The sequence below is a fragment of the Trichogramma pretiosum genome, unplaced genomic scaffold, assembly GCF_000599845.2.
Source record: "Trichogramma pretiosum strain Unisexual culture from Peru unplaced genomic scaffold, Tpre_2.0 scaffold51, whole genome shotgun sequence".
Classification (NCBI taxonomy): Eukaryota; Metazoa; Arthropoda; class Insecta; order Hymenoptera; family Trichogrammatidae; genus Trichogramma; species Trichogramma pretiosum.
The window spans coordinates 323,043-346,478 of NW_019641226.1; the positions used below are offsets into that span (position 1 = coordinate 323,043).

At 35.5% G+C, this 23,436-nt stretch overlaps 3 protein-coding genes across 5 annotated transcripts; 2 read left to right on the forward strand and 1 right to left on the reverse strand.

Moving 5' to 3' along the window:
- The first annotated feature begins 7,614 nt into the window (after positions 1-7,614).
- Positions 7,615-18,594, forward strand: LOC106648011 (maternal protein tudor). Of its 3 annotated transcripts, XM_014364630.2 has the most exons (13): positions 7,615-7,903; positions 7,976-8,140; positions 9,667-10,030; positions 10,102-10,628; positions 10,704-11,111; positions 11,638-12,083; positions 12,161-12,441; positions 12,516-13,190; positions 13,260-13,680; positions 13,754-13,926; positions 14,428-14,585; positions 14,666-17,162; positions 17,272-18,594. In XM_014364630.2, the coding sequence occupies exons 3-13, from the start codon at positions 9,692-9,694 to the stop codon at positions 17,278-17,280; spliced, it is 5,934 nt and encodes a 1,977-aa protein (XP_014220116.1). In that variant the 5' UTR covers positions 7,615-7,903; positions 7,976-8,140; positions 9,667-9,691; the 3' UTR covers positions 17,281-18,594. The 3 variants fall into 3 exon arrangements, with proteins under 3 accessions (XP_014220116.1, XP_014220114.1, XP_014220115.1); XM_014364628.2 differs by lacking the exons at positions 7,615-7,903; positions 7,976-8,140 and adding an exon at positions 8,421-9,576; XM_014364629.2 differs by lacking the exons at positions 7,615-7,903; positions 7,976-8,140 and adding an exon at positions 8,421-9,576 and having other exon boundaries at positions 11,638-12,002.
- A 1,314-nt stretch (positions 18,595-19,908) lies between these two features.
- On the reverse strand, positions 19,909-22,115 carry LOC106648024 (eukaryotic translation initiation factor 3 subunit E). The gene is made up of 8 exons (XM_014364656.2): positions 21,928-22,115; positions 21,613-21,729; positions 21,385-21,546; positions 21,204-21,326; positions 20,902-21,134; positions 20,493-20,822; positions 20,153-20,418; positions 19,909-20,076 (listed from the first exon to the last, which is right to left on the reverse strand). The coding sequence occupies exons 1-7, from the start codon at positions 22,015-22,017 to the stop codon at positions 20,154-20,156; spliced, it is 1,320 nt and encodes a 439-aa protein (XP_014220142.1). The 5' UTR covers positions 22,018-22,115; the 3' UTR covers positions 19,909-20,076; position 20,153.
- Positions 22,116-22,205: 90 nt separating this feature from the next.
- Positions 22,206-23,396, forward strand: LOC106648025 (elongator complex protein 6). The gene has a single exon (XM_014364657.2). It carries the CDS (start codon positions 22,497-22,499, stop codon positions 23,298-23,300), a length of 804 nt encoding a protein of 267 aa, XP_014220143.1. The 5' UTR covers positions 22,206-22,496; the 3' UTR covers positions 23,301-23,396.
- Positions 23,397-23,436: the final 40 nt, after the last annotated feature.

A 23,436-nucleotide genomic window follows, 5' to 3' on the forward strand; every position in this document is an offset into this window, starting at 1 on the left:
CAATGTAGCCGAGAGTAGCTGCAGAGTATAGGCGAGCGAAGCTGTATACGGGCGTAGCCGCTAATATTAATATACGAGCGAGCTGCCGAGCAACGAAAGAGAGAGACAGAGAGGGAGAGGAAAAAACGGATAGGTGGTATGGTAGCTGCGGTGTGCAGTTTCAGTACGATCTGTAGCGCAGTGCTGCAGCTCGTGATTTGCACCGCAACTCGCGAGACGTGTTACGTTGCCGCGCGGCGAGGAGACCGCGAGACCTCGGCTACACCTGACAACTGCTCATCCACTTGTTTATTATTAATAAATTGCGAGACTGCAGCTCGCGTGTCCCGTACATTATAGCTCTGTATAGCGGCAGAGCTCAACGAGTCACGGCTCGCGACTACTTGCCGCTACTCGGATCGGATATTGGATCGTCGTACTTTAAGTAGTAGTCAGTAAGTATGCGTCCCGCTGCACTATCGCGTGCGAGCGGTTTGAAGTTGGTCGCGCGTTTACCCCGTGCGTGACCAGTCGATTTCTCCGGCTGACCGCATGCCCTTCGTTTCGTGTATACTACAAATACCTCCGACTAATGTATCGCTCTTCGCACCTAATTAAAAATCATTCAGTAGCCGATCGCTTTACCTTCCGTAAATCGAGCTGCACTTGACTCCCATTCACAAGTTCTACATAAAATATTTACTCGTGTAATTAAGAAATTCGGGTATCCGTTTTTGAAGCTAGCATTTCAAACGCAAAAACGATCTTTTAGAGAATATTAAGGGGTCTCCTTTAACGTTTGTAACGTTAAGTTAACTTGTATATAATGTTAGAACAATTTTCATTCATAAATATATTTTCAATTCAAACAAATAGTGACTTGAAATACGAACAGCTACCGAATAATCGCAGTAGACTATAAGACTTACAGACTTGTCAGTTGAGAATTCAAGAAGAGACAAAAAGTGACAACTACATCCGGAATGGTAATAGAGTATCAACATTTTGATGCGCTTTTAAAAGTTACTTTTAAAGTATTTTTGTAAATAAATTAAAACCCGCTGCCAATTCGTCGGCGTAAAGCTTCCTCATAAAAGACGTTTTTTTTTATAATATACATATCACATAATGCATACAGACATTTGTTGATAATACCATGTAATTTATAAATATGTAAACCAAATTATCCTACGACGTCTGATTTCTAATCTCGTGTTCGAGCTTATCACATAGTTTCATCTATAATGAAGCAAAACCGTGGCCAATTCATTGGCAAAAAGTTTTTTCATAAAAAAATTATCGTTCCTATTTTATTTATAAAAGCTAATAAAGCAATTTTACAAACTTCAACCCTGTGAAAAAAACTACAATTTCCGAAGATAAAACAATTTTCTTCTTTACGATTTAACTTTTAAAATAACTGATGAATCCTAATGTTTTTGATCTAAATTTAAAGTTTGGCTGCTTATCTTCCAAAATTACTGCTCAAAAATGTAAGAAACACCGAAATCTTAATAACTTTCGAAATATTTAACAGATCGAAATAACACTTTATCGGGATTTATCCTTAACATAATTGACATTAAATGTAGTTTATTTTAATAAGATGAACCGTCCCGTTTTCAAAAAAACTCATTCTAAGTACATACATTCAGACACACAAATACATACAGACATAAGTCGATCACGAATTCTGCCTTCTTTACGAATATGTAGTCGGAATATATCAAAAACAAAAATTGATAAAAGTCGATTTTGGAACCATCACAGAGCTTCCTCGATTAGGAAGCAATACGTGCATGCGTATATTATTTTCCCTATATTTACCAAACTCCGAAAATGTATGAAATCAATAAACGAATATATTTTAAGCCAAAGAAAGCAAAGGTCAATTCGGAATTGGTATGATTGATGCCCAACGTGTGGTATTGCATCATTCTTGTTGCATCTAAGTTAAGTAAAAGGAGCCTAATGCAACGTTTCTGTTACCGTCGTATATCTCTGTAATTTTCTCACGATACGCAATGGATAGATCGGATTCATTAGTATTACGATTAGAAAGTAAAAGAGCAGCGTTGTAGGGGCGTTGCCTATGGCCTAGCTGTGTGCCATTATTATTATTGATGCGCGAGTGGACCCAATTACGTTGGAAGCTTTCACTTTTAAGTCGCCTCTGTACACAGCTCCCCTCGCTTCGCCCATGTGTTTTTTATTCTCTGTACATAGATCGTAGCGCATGCATATAGCCAGTACGTGTTGTAACGTCGCAGTGTAAGCAGTGAAAAAATATATTTTACATTATTTTTTACATTAAAAATATTTTACAGCTAAAAACAATGTCTTCGTCAAATGACGAATCCGGCAAAAGTTCTGAAGGTGGAGGTGACACAGTCGACAAGCACATGGAGCCGTCAGACTTAGAAAAGTTGAAGAGGTTAAAAAAATATTTTAATTTGACATTTGAAAAACATCGAGACATTGTTATCAATCAGTGGGGATACTTAATAAAAGATTGGAAGGAACAACTTCCAAATTTGCACGACATTTTTACAAAGCAAGAGATGGACTTGCTTCTCGTATCAAGCCTCAAGTCATCTTGGTGTTTAAAAATCGTTGAGTTTGTTGCTCGCAGCGGCTACAGGGACGAGCCTGAATTGGACGAAAACGGTAAGCCACTGTTGTGTTGTACCACAGCAATACACGAGATAGTTGAATGCCGGAACATATATATTAGGGGATTCTATTTCCGAGTGTTGGAAAAACTTTTCGAAATTTACGACAAATTCCACGTAAATTACACGAACGAGTCCGGCCTGAGTCATTTCCATGTGGCTTGCGAGTTTTACTGTTATGATATCGTGGAGAATTTCCTCGAGCATCGACAGGATCCCGATTACCTTGCGCCAAAATCATCAGTTGGTCCACCGCTGCTCTATGTCGTAGCCAATTGTTTCAAAATCAAAGACACAAAAAAGATTATTCGAGTGCTGCTGGAAAACGGCGCCAGTCCGAATTTGACTAACAAGGAAGGATCGACGCCTATTCATATTATTTGCAAGAGACTTTATCACTCTACTTTCAACGACGATTACGACAAGTGGATCGAAACAATCTTCGAGGTCAGCGAAGAAAACAATCAGGTTGTAAAAGTCAATGCGTGGGACAAGTGGGGGGACACACCATTGGACTTGGCTCTGAAGGCCGGACACATGATGGTCGTCGAATCACTGCTGAGAAGAGGCGCCGATCCTAATTCAGCGAATGCAGAAGGACTGACACCTCTACATAAGATGGCCAAGACGGGCGATTTATTAGCGATGCAGCTATTTTTTGAAATCAACAAAGACATGCAACAGACTGTGCAGATCGACCCCCAAGACAATTTGGGTAACAGACCGTTACATTTAGCTCTAAGGGAAGGGAACGACGAGGTGGCTGAATGGTTGTTGAGAATAGGAGCCCATCCTATTGTGGCCAATGCGGAAGGATTGACACCTCTGCATCTCATTGCCAGGATAGACATCCAGGGCGACATGATGGAGCTATTCTTCAGAGTAAACAAAAAAAAGCAGCAGACGGTGGGGATCGACGCCCGGGACAATTTGAGTCGAACACCGCTGGAATGGGCCGTGGCAAGTTGCAATCCGCTGGCCGTCAAGACTCTGCTGATTCATGGCGCTAACGTGTCCGGCTTCGTTTTTCCGACTGCAAGTGACTCTGATAGGTTCGAGGACATCGATCGTACTCTTTGTCGTAGATTCTCTGAAGATCGGTATGAAGATTATGTCAATAGTCCTTCTTTAACTAAACTGACTGCAGCGACTGGCCTGTTGGCCATTGCCGAACTGCTCGAGAAAAGAGGCTACGAACTGGACCGAGACGACGCCCTGAAGGTCATGGGATTTTTCGACAAGTACGGATTGTACGAAAGTACGGATTCTTCGACGAGTAAGGAGGTCGATGATTTGGTCGATTTATTATTCGAAGAGATGGCGAAAAATCCCACGTATATGGACGACTACAAGTTCGCAAGCTCGTACAAATTGCGTAAGCTTCCTCCAATGTCTATGGAGGCTTGTTCTTTGCGCCTGTGCGAGAAAGTATCGAGAACATTTTTCCGTGACTGGGCCCTAGATCCTTTTATGGAATTGATACACTACCGACTGCCGATTCTCTGTTGTGAGATGATCATCGACAACCTGTTGAACGAAGATTTATTTCGTATTTGCTTGGCGGCTGCGGGTCTTGACGATGACAATATATCTGATTCGCGGGAATCGGATTCGCTTATTCGCGGTTATAAAAATAAATTTTGGAAAAATGGCTCCCGCAAATAAAAGTAAAAAAGATAAGTGCTCAAAAAGGAATAAAACTGTAATGGATTTGGGTCAAAAGCTCAAAAAATTGCCATGATTCGAGGTTAATGAGTCAACTGTTAGGTCTATCGTGACTGACTACTTCAATAAAAATTAAAAAATTATGCTGCTTTTTTCTGCTTCGGTATTCGTGTTTTTCGGAAACGAATTAACCACGAATAGCGGGGTTTACCTGTAATCATATTTGTAATAATTACTCAAGCTGCCTTTATATACATTCATATCTGCGGCTCGTGACGATGACAATAATCATATTTGCAATAATTTTTTTTATGTATTTTTATGTATTTTCATGTATATCAAATAAATAAATAGATTTAAAAAAAGGAAATTCATTTCTTACATTGATAAATAATTACGCGTTTTTTACGCTTCTTGCGACATGCATATCCTTCCGAAAAAGCCCAACTAGGTCTCGGTACGTGTCTTCATTCAAAAGTTACACTTCCTCCGACGTCTGGTTCCAAATCACATTTTCGAGCCTATCGCATAGCTTCCTCTAAGAAGAAGCAAAATGATTAATATGTAATTATAGTTCGATCGGTGTTCTATTCAACAATAAAATAATTTATTTAAAAATCTTGTGTAATTTTTTATCGTTGACAAGTCATAAAACGATAAAAGTTTATTTATTTTCTATAAAATTGGACGCCGCATAATAATATTTCGACTAAATCTCTGGCTTTGTATTTACATTAAAAAAAAATGTGCCTTTAAAAAAACAAGTATATCGTATGGAGGAGCTAGGAAAAAAACGGAAATAATTCAGATCGCAAGGAAATTTTGAACTGCGACGAAGCGAAAATTCTTGAATGCATTTTTCTTATTATCCATTGCTTATATGGCGCGAATCCCCTGGGTAAAAAAACATTTTCGAATTGGTCGCATTTTAATAGTCATTGACAAACATTAGATTTCAATAATAAATTTCCTTTTCATTTTCTTTCAAATACTGGAAATTGTTTTTCACATTTTCACTCCGATTTTGTAAATGCATCGTTACAGTCTTTTGTGTTATATTGTTTTTGACTAGTTGTAGTTGTTTCATCGGTTATTCAAAGCAACAGCGTGGAAGGAATCACGAAATGGATTTTGAAAAATCATAGCAGGAAAAAGTATAAAATTAAAAAAAACATCCAAGATCCAGTCGATAAAAATGTAATTGATATTTGTTCAGGCATGATGTAAACACGCTGTAAAAATGTTTTTTGACTCAATAAACTCGTCAAATTGAGAAAAGAATTGGTAATACCATAACTGATTGGGGAATTGGTTCACACACTGCGTGCAGTATCTGACTCGCATATTTGTCCCGCATATGCAAATCTAATAAAAAATACAAATTTTAAAGGTCATTAATGAATTTTACCAATCGATGAATTCTCAAACGAATTACTAACTCAATTGATACAGCAAACTTATGAAGATGATGTGCAAATAAATGTTGTAGATGCAATTAGAAGCGTTTAACTTCCTTTTTGAAGGATAGTTCATGAATACTTGACGAGACGAGGAGTAAAGCACACGAGGGAAAAGTTAATCGATCGATTGGCGAAAAATTGTACTGAACGTTCGCACGTGGACGGGCGCAAAAAAAATGTGTGCGGACAAAAAGAAAAGAAAGTAACAGCGATAATACTGATCGATTAGAAAAAAGAGCTGCGAAAGTAGGCCTGGATCGGGAATAATTGTTCCTAATTATTTCGTGCAAGCGCCGAAGGTAAAAAGAAACCAAAGAAGCGTCGAGCTTTTGAATGTAAATTTTTCACGTTATATCGAGGCATTTTCAACGTGGCTTAATTCGAAGCTATTTTACCAGGACCAGCAGAACAAATCGCATTATAAGTTTCGAGTCTCGATCGCGACGACGCTCGGTCCCAATCGGCCAAGTTATTGATTTTTTCACATTCATCAGCTTTGGTATAAGTTAACTCGCCGACTGCTGGAGGAGCTGACATTTAAATACGTCATCGGTATTGGCAGCGATAATTTCCAATGATAATTTCGCGCGAATATCTCGTTAGGGCCGGAGAAGCTGCAAGGGCAAGGGTCGCGCATTATTCTGCCGCTGATTGAAGCTTTGATTAATTAGGCTATACCGAGCATATATTTCGCGACTGAATCTGCATATTTGATTAATCGGCATGATCGATATCGAATAATCCGCGCTGGCCGCAAAGGAAAGGAAAGTCGTTTGTTGGAACAGCCCCAGGCCATATAACAAAACTATCTTTGCGCTCCCAATCAGACCGAAAGTAAATATACAAATTGGCATTATCGTCTTTCGTTTATTTCGCAGCTCCTATTTGAAGCGTCACCGGCACCTATCCTAATTCACACCGGCAATTGAGTTCTAAGGTTACTAACCCGATAGATTAACTGGTTTCCAGTACAACACGAACAATAGTTTATTTCATGGATTATTACAATTTCTTTATAATATTCGATGATTATAGCTGTACTTTTGAGAAATAGTTAGGTACCTTGAATTACCAAAAAATGTACAATAACACAATCATTGTATATTGTAAATAATTACAATTATCTTTAAATTAAGCACACTAGCCTTGACTTTTTTCTGAAGCTCCGTTTGATATCGCCTCTCATTTTTATGCATAGCTAATTGTCATTGATTAATAAACTTAAATTAGAAGATTATAACATTTTTTCACGTGCAGGATCGTCACATGGACAGTGACTCGTACGCACGAAAAATATTCGAGGGGCTTAGCGAGCACTTGTACATACAAATAACAATGAGAGATTATCATCGAACGATCGAGAGCGAGTTCAAAGTATTTATCAATTTGCCTATTCGCCTTGTCAATTGATTATGTAAATTTTCAAAATTATTTTATTTATACAGTCGACATTCGATAAAAACAAAAAAGTATTTTCTAAAGATCTAGCATGCAGATGTAGAAAACCCTTCCGACGTATTTTGCATTTATGTAAAAAGAGTAACTGCGCGACTTTTGGTCGACCTCTTAAAAAAAATAAACAAGTGTTTGTGACTCTTACGACGCTTGGCTCTTGTTCTTTTATGCACACACTTTTTAACCGGTCAAATTTCAATTGATGTTTTGAGTTTGTTTGTACAGTATATGTGCTGCGAAACGACATTCGGCACACGAGTGTCGCACCAACGGACTCTATTCGAACTTGAAAAGGCGCACGGATTATCGCCTGCCATTGTTTCTCACAGTTTCAGATGCACGTGCAGCGTCAACACGTATATCCACCTTACACATATATACGAAGGACTCAGTCCAGCCATCGAACTCGTGACATAAAGACCAATCGAGCAACGTTTTACAAACACCATTGATACAGTTCTGGCTGTTGAGATTTACCCCCACTGCATCGGATAGTTCGTATATCCTCTGACTTTCCTTTATAAGGAGGTTTAGCCGGCCAGTCGAGCTCATTATCAGTCGAACGTCGATTTGCTGTGCGTATCGTATTATTGTTATCGTCTCCGTATTGTAAATTCGTCGCTCTTGCGTGTCTCGTTATCGTTAACTGTGTGATATAATACGATAGGAAAGGTAATTTTCTTTCTACATCAAACATTTTAGTTCAAGAAGCAACATTAAAAATCGTTCTCTCCCCGACAATAGCTACTCGAAAACAAAAAAAAAAAACAGTGAAAACAGTTGACGAATCTGACGCTCCCTCGTTTATCATCTGCCGAGCCACTGCAAATCTGCAACCGTCCAACTGAAATTAGCGCGCCACACCGTCGTTCGCACGGAATCGAATCATCTCTACTCTCTCCTTTACCGGTAAGTCGAATTTTTTTAGAGAATCCCACGCAATTTCATAAAACGTCCGGCGCGCCGAGAGCAACGTTTTTTGCACGAGCAAATTCTGCTGGCCGATGCCGTATTTGCGATTATGTCGCGCAGCGTGTTTTGCTTTTCTCTCTGCGCCAAGCGCGCCTGCCTCTCTTCTCTCGTGTTAGTCGTATTGCGATAGCGACGTATAGGACGTACAATTTCGCGCCTTCTTTGAGAATGTGTTGCGTGTGTCGTTCGACGACGACGGCTCAGTCAGCCGCGAGCATTCCTCGGCACCGATAACACGGTCAGTGGGGAGCTTTCGCTGTTTATACTGCGCGCACAACTAACGTACGGCATCCGCGAATATAAATATGAGATCTCGCAGCTCGGCCTAGATGTACTTATTACACATGAATACAACTATAGTACACATACGTGTATATACTCAACTTTGTGTCTATATATAAGCGTATATATGCGAAGCATCGGGTGAAGCTCCTACATGTACAGATTTACGAGAATAGAAAAACAAAAGCCATTTCCTAGAAATCTTCAAGTGCTGCTGCTTTCTTTCTTAACAACATTTGGCTGATTTCAGTTAGCTCTCAGCTACTGCGATCTGATTTATGCGTGCCAAAGTCGCTAGTTCGAGGACGACTGTCAAGCGAGTCATAAACTACACTTGCATTCAATCGCACTGACGAGTATATCAGTCGTGTTTGCTTCGAATATTTTCTTTTACTCTGTTACAGTCCTGTGTCGCGCTTCTTATCGTGCGTGTCAGTGCGCGCCTTCTTTGTACTCATTCATGGTGTTTTAAGTAAATCCTGTTCAGTTGTTGACAGGGTAGTAAGCATGGTGATCGCAGAGCATGTGCCATTCCGCTTCGAGGTTACTCACGTTGACGCTGAGGGCCAATTTTTGCGAATATGGGCTCAAACCGATGAAAAGTTATATCAGTCGATAAGGGCATTGCTCGAGCCCTTGCACAATAAGATCAATTACGAGCTGGCCTCGATCCCCGTCGCGCCGAGCGCGGCCAAACCCCGTACAAAATGCCTCGTTAAAGCTATGAACAATGACTTTCTTCGTGCCAGAATTCTCAATTTTCGACCTGATGGATACATACTGGTGCAATTCATTGACTTTGGCAACATTACTTTCGTTCCCGTTAATAATGTTCGATTGTCCGATGCTTCGCAAGATATTGAATTGATTTTCAACTTACCCGATGCGGCTACGGCATTTGTGTTGGCCGATGTCGGACCAATTGGCGGTTCTTGGATCGACCAAGTTGTTAATCAGATTAAAACTATTCTTGTTGGTAATAAATTCGAAGGTGTTTATCAAAACGTAGATACTCGCAAAGCTATTAGATTTGAACTCTTGAGGCAAGATTTTAGTGAATCTCTAGTGAATAGACAAATGGCTGTGTACAGGTGTGACAATAAAATAACACACTTACATATTTATACTATTTTAAACAACAATTTTCACAACAATTTCCTAAATTTGTTATTTAATTTCAGCCCATTTTGCAAGTTACCACCAATCATGACTTTGACTAATGCAAGACAATTGAGCCAAACAAATATAACGGTTGAAAATTCTTCACGAAGCACAAAAAATCATTCCTTCAAAGCTAGTTTGTTGGAAATTGGCTCAATTCATGATGGAAAAATTTCTCATGTAGACGATGGACCGTCCAAATTTTCTGTGCAATTAGCGCATCATTTGCCCCAGTTGCAAGCAATGATGAAAAAAATCAACTCGCAAAACCATCTTCATTTACAAGAACCACCGATCGCTGGTTTAGTTGCATTGGGAGTTAAACCTAGAACTAAAGAAATTTGCAGAGTTGTCTTGAATTCACCTGGGGACACAACGTGCAAAGTAAAATCTTGATAAATTACACTTTATTCTTTGATCGTTCTATGGAAAATTTTTAAAACTACTTATTTCAGGTACATTTTGTCGACTATGGATTTGATGCAGTTTTGTCCTTTAATGATATTTATCAAATCTCTGAGGAATTTGTCACACCTACTGTATATTCAATTAGATTTAGTCTCAGTGGATGTAGTGATTGGACTCTGACTCAAGATCTTAAAGATTACTTTACAGGATTAGTTTATGATCAGAAACTGAAACTCAAAGTATGCAAGGGCCCTATGACACCGTTGATCCAATATTGTGAATTATTAGTAGATGGAGAAAATGTCAAAAATAAATTGATGAGTGTTTTCCCAGATTTGTGTACTGTGGATTATCCTGAACCAAAACCATTAGAACATGGTCAGAAAGTAACTGTTTTTGTTCCTTACATCGAATCAACATTGAAGTTTTACGTACAATATGATAAAGATGCACAGTTGTTGGATGAAGTAATGACTAAAGTTGATAAAGCTGCTCAAACAGCGCAGCGAATAGCAAATGATCAAATACATGCCAAAATGCCTTGCATGGCTTTATATGATCTTGATAAAGTCTGGTAAAAATGCTTTAAAAAAAAAAAGTAAAATAAAATATTAATTAACTACATTTTCAATTCAAATCTTGTTTCCAGGTATAGAGCATGCATGCTTGCTAGAGTAGATGATAATAAATTCAGGGTGGTTTATGTTGATTTTGGAAATGAAGAAATAGTCCATTGTGATAACTTGAGAGTTATACCTTCAGAATTGGTGAAAATGTGCCCAAGACAAGCTATTAAATGTGGTTTAAATGGACTACTATCAGGACCTATGAATCGAGAAGTGACAAAAATTTTTGAAAAAATTGCACTTGAACAACGCTTAGTACTGTCATTAGTAGATAATTCCAACAATACTAATATTGTTGATTTATTTGAATTTGATAAAGTCACTCATAAAATAACCAACAATATTGCTGAAACCATCAAATCCCATGAAGTTACTAAACGTCATATTGAGAAAAGTAACCAACTGCAATACAAACCACTTCCAGCTAAAAAGTAAGGCAAACTTTAATTAATATAAACGATTTCCTAATACCAGTTTGATAGTAAAGCATTCTTAAAATTATAAATAATATTTTGAGTATAATTGATAATATTTAATAATTAATGATCAAATTGATAAATCTCAGGAAAGACGAGCAAATGCAATTGTTGCGGTTTCAAAAGCAGACTGTTAAGAATAAAAATCTAAAAACATGGTAAATGATACATGCCCACAAATGAAACAACGCTTAAAGCTCAATTTTTTCTGCTTATATTTAATTTTTTTTTTTTGTTTTTACTTTTATTGATATATTGATTAATTGCTATTTACTATTTACATTAAAAAGTTTAATGGCACTTTGTGATTCATTGCATAAATATTAATGACAATATTTAATCTTTTAATAAAATAATGCTTAGCTTTTGTCACTAATAATGAAAAAGGTTATGGTTTCAACATATACTAGAACAATATACATTGCATAGTTAAAAAAAAATGTTATGGTAAAAGTGTTAATAATTTATTTTATTTTTGCAGCAATCGAAATGGAAATTGGAATAGAGAAGATCCACAAGGACAATCTTACAACAGACCCATTACTGAAAGAATGTATGATAACAAATTTAGCAAGGATAACGAAAATGAGCTACGTGCTGATAATCGGTTTCCCAAAGCTGGGTTTAACTTTTCTAACGTTACTCAAAACAATCGCGGTCGAGCTGGTTCAGTAGAAAGTTCAAACAATACTCGATTCCGAAATGACAGCCAAGGCAATAATGAAGTAAACAGATTTCAATCAATAAGTAGAGACAATAGTTCAGATAAAATTTCGGAGCACTCATGGGATAATCAAAACCGAAGGTTTTCCAATCAAAATTGCAGTAATGAAGAGATTCAACAAGGTACTTTTCCATCCAGTAATCAAAATCTTTTTGAGAAAGCAAAATACGTAAAAGTCATTCAGCAAAATAACTTCTCCAATGGTTTGTGTGCGAGTGCATACATAACATTAATAAAACTTCAATTGTATTTGACTTGTCATATTATTATTATTTTTCAGATAAAAAAAGTGAAAGCAGTCATGATCCAGACTCCCAACTACCCATTAATGATTGGAATACAGATGAAGATTCTCTACCGAAACAGAAAGTGGACCGTTGCATGACATCTACACCAATTTTCAAAATTCCTTCTCCTAACATAACAGTTGGAGCCGTTAAAAACTGTGAGCTTATCTATTATACCGATCCTTCTGACTTTTATGTTCACCTTTGTCCGGATAACATTGAATTAACACCAATCAGTCGAAAAATAGCGGATATATACAAGAATGCGCAAAAGGTAATGTGATAGATCACAATTGCTAAAAAATAAAAAAAGATCTACTCATTTAAAAACAAACTTTTTTTCATTAGCATTTAAAAGTGGCAAATATTATTCCTGATACTCAATGTGTAGCTCAATACTCAGAAGATAAAAATTGGTACAGAGCAGTTATTAAATCTGTCTCTTCAAATACAGCTACAGTTCATTTTGTTGATTACGGAAATTTTGAAGCAGTAAGTTTTGATAAATTACAAGAAATAGATCCAGAAATTGTGAAGCTTCCAGCTCAAGCTGTGCATTGCAAACTGTTTTGTCCATGTAAATCAACTTGGTCACCAGAAGAATCAGATGCTTTGGTTGGGGCAATTGAAAATAAAAATCTTGAAGCTGAGTTTATTTCCGAAGATAACGGGCACTATTTAGTGCTTTTGAAAGAGAATAAAACTGAAAAAGTGGTTAATGAACTGTTTTCTGGGAGTGCTGATTTGATTAAAGAAAAAAATATTCTCCGTAACAAAAACTCTGGATTAACAGTTCTTGGTGAAAAAATTACTGCATCTTTTGATTATGCTCCTCTAGAACAAAAGTGGAGCAAAATTGAAATTGATTTAAAACAAAAATATGATTTATTGTATACTTGGTATGATAGTCCAGATAGTATTTATTACCAATTACTTGAACATCAAGAAAATTTTAAATCCATGATGGATGAGCTTCAATCAAACTATCCCCAAGATCAGGAACCTTACAGAGAAGCATTAAAGGTATTTATATTTATTTATATTTGTAGTCAATGAAAAATATTTATCAATTATACATATTAAAATATTTAGGCTGGTGACTCTGTTATTGCTCAAAATCCGATCGATGATATTTTCTACCGCGCAACCATAGTTACAGCTGCTAATAAGACCGGAAATTGCAAAGTTAAATTTGTTGACTATGGAGATACAGCTGACGTCCATTTGGATAAGATATATCGTGCAGAAAAGAAATTTACTTCTTTACCTGAACAAGCCATTGAATGCTGTCTAGTGGGAATAAAGCCAGCAACAGGAACCTCTTGGTCTTCTGTAAATTTAGAAGATCTTTTTGATGGAGAAAAACTTGGCACTGTTTTCCACTACTTGAAAAATAACAAATACGGCATTTCTTTACAATCAGATGATAAAGATGTTGCTGATATTTTGGTTGAAAGAGGAATAGCTAGACACGTACCAGAAAGTTCCGAAACATCATTCAATTTGGAAGATAGTTAGTACATATTTCACATTTGATTTGAAAAATCTGAAATATTAATCATCCATTTTACTTTGAATTTATCTAGAAAATAGCGTGAAGAATACTTTTCCTACTGTGGATTACAAGCTTCTTGAAGGACAAACATTACTAGTAAAAATTTCAAGTATTGAATCTGTTAGCAAGTTTCATATTCAGTTGTATTCTGCTGAAATGTGTCAAGCAAGAATTGATACATTTATGTCTACAGTGAATCCAGGGGTAGGTTGAATCATTCAAACAATTTTTATAAGTGTGCAAAATGTCTTTAGAATAATATTTGATTGCTACGATTTAATATTCGAGTTTTTCAAACTTTCCTTGTAAATTTGTTAATGTCAGGAAATGTCCAGGCTGTTAAAATGTGAAAAATTTATTGGTTCTGGCTGTATTATTGAATGTGAGGGAAAATGGAAACGAGGGGTCATAATAGATGACTCAAAATCTGAATCTATAATTAGATTCATAGATACTGGGGAACTTGAAAGTATTGCGTTACATAGAGTGAGTTAAAAAATTAGAATACATTTGTGTGACTTCAAAATAATGCCGAACCTAATGCTGGAATATAACAACAATATAATGAAACTATAACAACATACTAGGCTTAATAACTAATTACTTGTATAAGTGAACTGATTTCCATAACTAATTGAAAACATGAAAAATCCTTTTAAACAATAAATTATCTAAATTCTTAATGGATTGTTTGATAACTTACAGATGATGAAAATGCCCTCGCCGTTAACTTCGATGCAATATCAAGCTGTAGAATGCAAACTTCTCGATGTGCCGGAATCAGTTGACAACGACGAATCCTTCCGTGGATCCTGTCTAGGAAAAACAGTTTTAATAGTTGTTGAAAAAGTGAAAGAAAATAGGTAATAAGAATAATTTGGAGTGCTCAAAGTTTATTATTTATCGAATATGAATTTGCCTTACGATGATTTTTATTTTTCAGTCTTGATGTGCGTCTATTTGACGAAAGTGGCGTAACGATCAAAATGTATGAAAATCAAAAAAGTGAAAATGTCATGCCTATAGCATCTTTACCTATCACTGAAAATTCTCATGAAGTCACTGTTACCTGGATCAACCACTCACAGAGTATTTGGATTCAACGAATAAGCGATTCACATTTAGAGCAGAGACTGCTCGATTCAATGTATGCCTACTACTCTCAACTTGGGGCAACATCACCAATGATGCCTAGACCTGGCACATTATATGCCGGTTTAAGTAGCGACGGCAATTGGTACCGCGTTCAAGTCATTGACGTATTCGATCAAACGGTTACTGTTTTACTTGTCGATTACGGTAACATCGAAGATATTCAAATCGAACAATTGCGTTACCTGGACGCACGTTTTCATGTTATACATCAGCTAGGTCTTGAAGTCTCATTAAAAACCGTTTTACATGGCAAAAGCAGTGCCCAATGCAAGGCTCTTGAGCCTCTCATGCTAGGAAAGCAATTTAAAGTAACTCTTCATAACATTAATCGTCGTTGGATCGCAGACTTTGTCGATCTTGAAGGAAAAAAACTTAGCGAAGCGCTCGAGTCTTATACGGTAACAGAGGATGAACAAGAAGAGAATGTTTTACCAAAGCATACCGTCGATGAAATGCAACCCGGAAATGTGTACGACATACACGTATCCCACATCGATAATCCTGGACACTTTTGGATTCAGAGGAACGAAGAACTGAAGGCTATTGAAACTATGCAAAGTCAACTGCAGATATTATCAAATAGCTGTGAATTAATCACTGAACGTCTCGAAATGAAGTCACTCTGTCTTGTTCAGCATAGTCTCGACCAGTTATGGTACCGAGCTGAGGTAATTGATCCACATCCGGAGCTCAAAGTTGTTCGGTTTATCGACTTTGGTATGACTGATGCTATCGAGGGTACTGAAAATCGTATTAAAAAACTTCCTAATAGCTGGGAGGCCATAGCACCTTTTGCAATTGAAAGCAAGCTCGATGTGTTGCCATTCGATGGTGAATTCACCGACAAGGCCTGCACGTTTTTCCGTGGATTAGTCAGAGATAAATCAAACGTCAAAGCTATAATTGTATCTAATGATCACCCTGTGATAATGGATGTACTTGTTGATGAAAGAAGTTGTTGTCAATGTCTCATAGAACAAAATGAAGCTCAACGTGTAATTAGTCCGGAACAGCACAATCCAGCCATAGAAGAAGAGGCAGAAGAAGAAGATGAAACGCCGCTCGATTCTCAAGCTTCCTTCGTCAGTTTTGTAAAATCTGTGGACGAATTTTGGCTTCAAGAAGACAAATACTCGAGTAATCTCAAAATTATGGAAGATCGACTTCTTACAGCTCCATTTTTTGATAAAGAAATCAATCCAAAACCAGGCTCTTTGGTGGCTGCTCATTTCCCGTTGGATGAACAATACTATCGAGCCAAAGTTATCGAAGAAACGGATGACGGTACTTTGGTTAATTATATTGATTATGGAAATTCAGGAGTTAGCAAGGATGTTCGTAAAATTCCTCATGATATCGCCAATGAAATCTCACTTGCGCGTAAATGTTCGTTAGCTAAGCCGGACGGTGTGAAGAATTGGCCGAAAGATGTAAATGAAAAATTCGAAAAATTGGCTAATAGTGGCTCAACCATTTTTATGCTCCACATTCTCAAAGAAGGTGAAACATCCGTAGTTAAGTTAACAATGGATGGTCGTGATGTGTCTTTGGAACTCCTAGAACTATGTGAAGAACCAGTTGAAAATGAAATCGTTAAAGAACTAGATGAGTCCGAAATTCAATCAGATTCTATTCTAGAGACTAGACCATCACCAATTGGCCATGATCAATCAGGAGTTTGTGCTATAAGTTATTTGATTACACCTTCAGCTTTCTATATTCACGATAGACGAATTTATGAAGACGAAGGAATTATGAGGGAAAAGATGATGCATGCTTCTGAATTTAAGCCTGTTGAAAAAATTGAAGTGGGTCAAATTTTAGCGGCTAAATATCATGTAGATAATCAGTGGTACAGAGGAAAAGTATCTTTGTGTAATCCGAAATGTATATCGGTATTTTTCATAGATTATGGAAACTTTTCTAAAGTTACTAAAGAGGATTTACGTGAACTACCCGATGAACTTAAAAATTTACCGCCTCTTGCACAATTTTGTAGTCTGAAGCTACCCAATAACATCGATTCTAAATCAGCGCAAGAAAAATTAAAAGTGTTGGCTAATGATGGAAATGCTGAATTTGACTATAAGTACCTAAGTGACAAACCTAGCGATCAAGAGCAGCCACTTCTCATAACGCTTTACACATGCAATCACCGTGACGTTGTTGACTTGTTGATTGAAAGTCAAGCGAAAGCGTCATCGAATACATCCATTGATAGTGCTTTTCACTCAGGCGCAGATCAACAAACTGTTGACAGTGAACTAAATCCGATTGCGTTAGGGGTAAGTCAAAAGTATCAAAAATGCAAATAAATTTTCGAAGAATCAGTCGAAAGTTCATTTACAAATAGCATTAATAAAAGAACCTTTAATAAAAATGAAATTCTTCCAGGATCTATAAATCAGAGCCTATCGGTAAAGGAGATCGAACATTATCCAATTGAAGATCAATCATCATCACACGGAGATTCTGGAACTGCAAGCAGCAGCTTAGCTTCTATTGAAACATCAATAATTGGTAATGATGGCCCATTCACCAGTCAAAATTCGTCTATTAATGCTCATTATTCCAAGCCTTAATGTTCGATCTCCAATTATTCACGAAAAAAGACCAATCTCTCTATCTGTTTGACAGGTGGAGACTTCGAAATAGTTTTAATTTAAGACGATTCCGAAAATTTTTATTCGGAAAATTTTGCTTCATCCGTTGTTCGTCCCCAAAAAAGTATGAAAATTCTTAGTTAAGCCTAGATCTTATTTTCTTATCATGGCATTCATTCCAAATTTTGATTTGCTTTATTGTTAAATTAATGAGAGATTTTCATAATGTTTTCCCCATTCTACTTGATAAAAATCATTGTTACATCCAAAAGTAGTAGATATTAAGAGACTACTTATTTTTCATATGTATGTAATTTTTTTTTCTAATTTCATAGTTCTATTAAAATAGTAGCGAGAAATATTGCAAAGTCTTCGAAAAATACTCCATGAGAGGTTTCAATGATTAAACGCGAATTGTTGAGTTTTATAAATTAATCATTTTTTTCGCAAGAAACCTTTTCGAGTAAAAGAAGCCTTCGACTGTTGTAGATAAATAAGTGCTATTAATAATAATATCGAAAGGTTACTGCCAAAGAGTAAAACGGTAACTATGATAAATCTACCAATTTTAATTAAAAACGAATAGCGATAGCTCGATCTGAAACACTAAGAAAATTTTTATTTTTTAGTTGTTGATAAAAATTGGTGCGAATTAATTTTTATTTTTTTTAACCATAGTGCCATAATGGTTTTATTTTTTAAATATTTAATTACCATTAAATTCATTCGTTGAGTGCATGTTCAAAAAAGGTGAATAAATAATATATTTTCTATTAAACATCATGAGAACAAGTATGAAAAAATTGTCAATTGCTCACGTAATTTTTTCATACTTTGAAGTCGTTAGTCTGATAGAAATTCCAACTTGTATTTATTTCATAAAATCATAAAATATAAATGATCGTTAATATATCTTGATTTTGTGTATTAAAATCTGTACAAGTAAATAATTAATTCTATCATCGAATTAAACATATATCAATGGTATATCACGAGATAAAATGTACCTATAATTGTTATGGCCATTTATGTTACAATAATAAGACGAGATCAATTTTGACTTTATATATTGCGCAAATCGAATTTTGATAATAAAATTTCTGTAAAAAACTGATTTCTAGTTTCCGTCTTTTTTTTATTTACAACTGTTTTTCTTTCATTATGTTATACATCAATTTAAGTAGCATTTCGTCCGCGCGCATGATTTGACACTAATTTACGAGGTGGTGGAGCATAAACCTTATCCTTTTCCTCGATCCGCAGTCGTAAATTTGGCCCAGCAGCATCGAGAATAACAGTATCAAGAGTAGGATCGCTCGGAGGTTGAGGAAGTTGTGGGTCACGTTTTTCATCGCAACAAAATCCGTAAGGTTTCTTGTTAGGAGCTTTTGGTTCTTTTTTATTTCGATTTTTGCCTTTATTTCCACTTCCCGTTGATTTTTTCATTTTTTTTTCAAGGTCAGAGTTTTGGATAAATTTTCAATTTTAATCTGTTGAAAGATCACTAAGTTTTAGAATCTGTTTGAATTCAAATCAAAATCAATTGTAGAAAATAGAAATAATACTGTTTACATTTAATAGGTTACGTTTGCTCGCGTCAATGAAAGCCGAAAATAAATTTTATTTATGATTTTTTGATAGCATGTACTTTTTAATATCTCTTATTGCATAGTTAACATCAAATTTAGTTAAAAGTTTTTACTATTTTTTAGTACCGTAACGACCGTGAATAATTTTTGTCCTAAACTGAAGTGAGGTGCATGCAAAAGTTGAATCGATTGTAAAAAACAAAACAAAAGGAAAAAAGCAGTATGAATTCGTCTGGACTCACGCCAAATTTGACTTCAACTAATAATCAAAGAATGGAAGATTCTGAATCTTCTGAAAAGCCATCAAGTACAGTTAAATTTATGAACAGAATCAAAGCTGAATTAGTTGTTGACAGACATCACAAACACATCAACAATGAGCTGCATCAAAAAAGAGTTCAAAATTTAAGGAAAGAACTAGATTATTTAAAATCAACAGAGTGGAAGTATCAGCCCATCGACCGGTATCTTCATTTTCTTCTTTTATACAAAAATAATTTAATATTTCACTTCAGATTGATGATTGATATTTTTCCTTACAAACAGGCATATTGATCAACTACACAGGAGCAGCAATTAGTCAAGAACTTTTTACCAATACCTCTATTAACAAAAATAAAGCACTAGAGATGATTGATACTGTAGTTTAATCAAAACCTTATGTTTGTAAAATGTACTTCCGGGTAAAATTAAGATTTTGAATTATATTGTATTGAATGAATGTTTGATCTTAAGTTTATTCACTGTCATGAATGATAGATAATGGATAATAGTTAAAAAGTCCTTGGAAGTTTACATGTATAATTTGTAATTATAAATGAATGATATAAAACAATTAATATTTTTATACACTTGAAGTCTCTTTATTATTTTTTATACTGAAGAAATCACTTATGTTGACCACTTTTGAGTGATTAAATAAATGATAATGTACACAAATTTAAAACAGATTATGTAAAAAGACGTAGCCTGGGCTAAATATTGCAAAATTTCAAAAAGCAGCAACACTGAAACAAAAAAAATGAATGCTCAGGATTAAAAAAAAATTGAGATTTTATTCTAATCATACAATTATATATTTACCTTAATTATAATTCCAGTTCACTGCGTTTGTATCTTGAGTTTTTGCTTTAACTTTGCGTTCAATTAAATTTTCTAAGGCTTCGCTTCTTACACTTAAAGTTTCGATTTTTTCAACAAGTTGTTGATAAGGTGATGCTGGCTGTCCACCCATAACTACGTGTCCTAACTTACTGTCTATTTTTGCATCAAGTCTGGCATTACGAATTAAATTCACAATCCAGCACTCAGCAAGATCAACTTCCATATTCAATTTTTCTGCAAGCATCCTTATAGGAAAAAGAAACATTTAAAACTGAGCCTGGTTCAAGTAAATTTGCTCTGAAAAATTATCTATACTTACTGGATACTTATGCATTGATGGATACGACAGAAAGTCTCAAAAATCATAAGTCTTGCATTCTCTACAAATTCATTTAGTAAAGCAATGAGGAAGAAATCGTTACACAAAACAATTTGACATTCCTGCAACTTCTGTCTTGCACCATCGAAATCAAAATTAACGTACAAATGTTCCAAAAACTCAGTGATGGGATCTTTATAAGTGTATGATTCTTGTTGAATGACTTTAACAAGGTCTTTCAAAGCTGATCTTCGAGAACGGTTTACAATAACTGCAGCTGCCAGGTATCGAAGAACATGTGGGCAAGATGTTTGAATAGCATTCAAGTAGCTGAAATGAAATTAGATTTGATAATTACAACCGAAGCACTTTTCATTTACTTAAACTTCTAATTATATTAGCAACTTACTGAGGTCGGTACAATAACATGTCAATAATCATGTCTCTGCCTTTAATATGATTGAAAAAAACAAAAAGACTCCAATGAATTAACCAAGTTCTTTGTTGCAAAACTTGTGGAGGATTACTATTTCCCATGTTATCAATGTACTCTCTGACTTTGTTGATGTCTTCAAGAGCAGTATCCCATTCTTGTGTAAGAATTTCAGAGGCTAATTTTCCCCATAGAGCATTCAAATAATTCTAGAAAAAGATTTAAAGATTAATGATGATGTTGCTTAAATTTCCTATTATAATTTGATTTGCACAAACCTTATCTGAAGTTGGGAAAACCAACATGTAAAAGTACAAATATGAGCTAGATACTTGATAATTTCCACACTCATAAGTGTATTTTGCAAGTTTTACGTGATCATCCATCATTTCTATCCGGAACTAAAATAAGAAGTAAAATTATTAAAAATAAACTAAAATTAGTATTAAAAGAACTTACATCTGCTTCTTCAGACAGAAATTTAATCAGAGTCTTTGAATCTCGCATGCTTTCCATTTTTTTCATTAATTTTTCATCATTAATCAGTTGAAGAACAGTTTTATTTTTTTCTTGTAAGCGTTGTAATTCAGTTAAAATCTCCTGTCTTCGAGCTTTCATCTCCTGTGCACAAAAAAATGATATTGTAGCATGGTGCAAAGTAAAGCTTTCAAGAAACTAAATACATACCTCTGGCACATCAATATCAGGATATACTTGCTTTTTAACATCAATCAAGTAATCTATCATGTTGGTCTTACTAAGCGTATCAAGCTTAGCTTGAAGCAGCTCATTTTCATCAAAATTCTGTTGAAAGAAAAATATTAAATGTTAACAATGACCAGTTAAACAATGTTTCATTATCAATAAGTTAGTAAAAAAAATGTTATCGCTTCATTTTAATTTTAATTATTTAAAAATTGTGGTGGCAGTTAACTATGTTAACCAAAAATTCTGTCCACATGTTCAAAATAACCAAGTAGATGGGTGTGTTTTACTGCTTACATTTTTCGCACTGAGGAACTCAAAAAGAGGCAGGATAAGATGCCGATCAAGGTACAAACCAATAAGGCTTGTTAAATCGAACTTGGCCATGATTGTCGAAGTTGTTATACGACTTAGAAGGGCAAAAAATAATTAAACAATCCGTCAGTAAAACTGCAGCTCGTGCAGAGCTACGAAATGCCGCCGGAACGCCGATGAAAACGTCGCTAGTGTGGTAGTGAACTCGTGTGGCGATTTGTCGAATGACGTGTGCAGATTGCAGAATGCGTGGAACAAGGATGGAATGAGTCGCTCTGATGAAGGTACGTCTGTATTAAAGGTTGGTTGTGTGGCCTGGTCCGGAGGCTGGTAATGTGTACAGTTAACAGCAGTCAGCATAGTCATCATAGCATAGTAGGTACGCGTGTGCCTACTGCCTGCAGTTATTCAGTGGATAGTTGAAATATCATAAGATACAACAGCAGAATTGATAGAAACACGTGGGTGGCGAACTTCAAAGTTCGTGAGTGTATCACGATTAAAATTCACTATCATCTGTGTTAATCTTGTTTATTGACAATTATTTTACCATGGAAGAAATACGAGAAGCCATAGGAATTAATAAAGCCACTACAAGCGGTAGTTTAATTTTCATAGAAGAACATCACCAGTCTGATGCTAACTTTGTTTTACAAGCAATTATAGCTCACTGTAAAGAAAAAAATCATATGCTGAACCTGGTTTTATTTCACAATACCTTTGGTCATTTTCATAATGTTGGAATGAAGTTGGGTTACAATTTGAAAAAAGATCTCAATAATACTGTCAATGTTATTGAGCCTTTGAAAGTAATATCTAAAAATATTCACCTTCAAAATTCTGATAATATCAAAGAAAATCTTGAATTTGATATTACTAATAAAAGTACGCATCTGGTGAATCAACTGGTGCAAATTATTAAAGATGAATGTATATCTAAAGCTAAAGAGATGTCAGAACAAAAAGTATATTTAATCATTGATGATTTGAGTCATTTGTTTGATGTAGGATTGAACGTTCAAGATATTTGGTACTTTATAAGGTGTATAAGGTCATTTATTAACGACGAACCACTTTTAACTCTCTGTGTTACCAGTCATGTTTTTGATTCCTCACTTGAATTTTGTGAGACAAACATAATAGCTAATGTATTGAAGCATTCCGCTGATCTTGTCATTGTTGTGCGTCCATTAGAAACTGGACAGTCAAGAGAAATATCTGGGAAACTTGCTGTTTATTGGAAATCTGAAAGTGAAAGATTAAGGTTTAAATGGTCAGAAGAAATGACATATCTGTATAAATTACATGATCGGGAAGTTAAACTTTTTGCACCAGGCAGCTCACGTATAATGTAAATGAAGTTGATGTAATGTTCAAAATTAGCTTTAGAAGCACAAAAACAATTTTTTGGTAATATATTTGTATGAATAAATCTTTGTAAATAAAAATATCGTTTGTATTGAACCAAAAATTTTTTTTTTATTGTTTCAC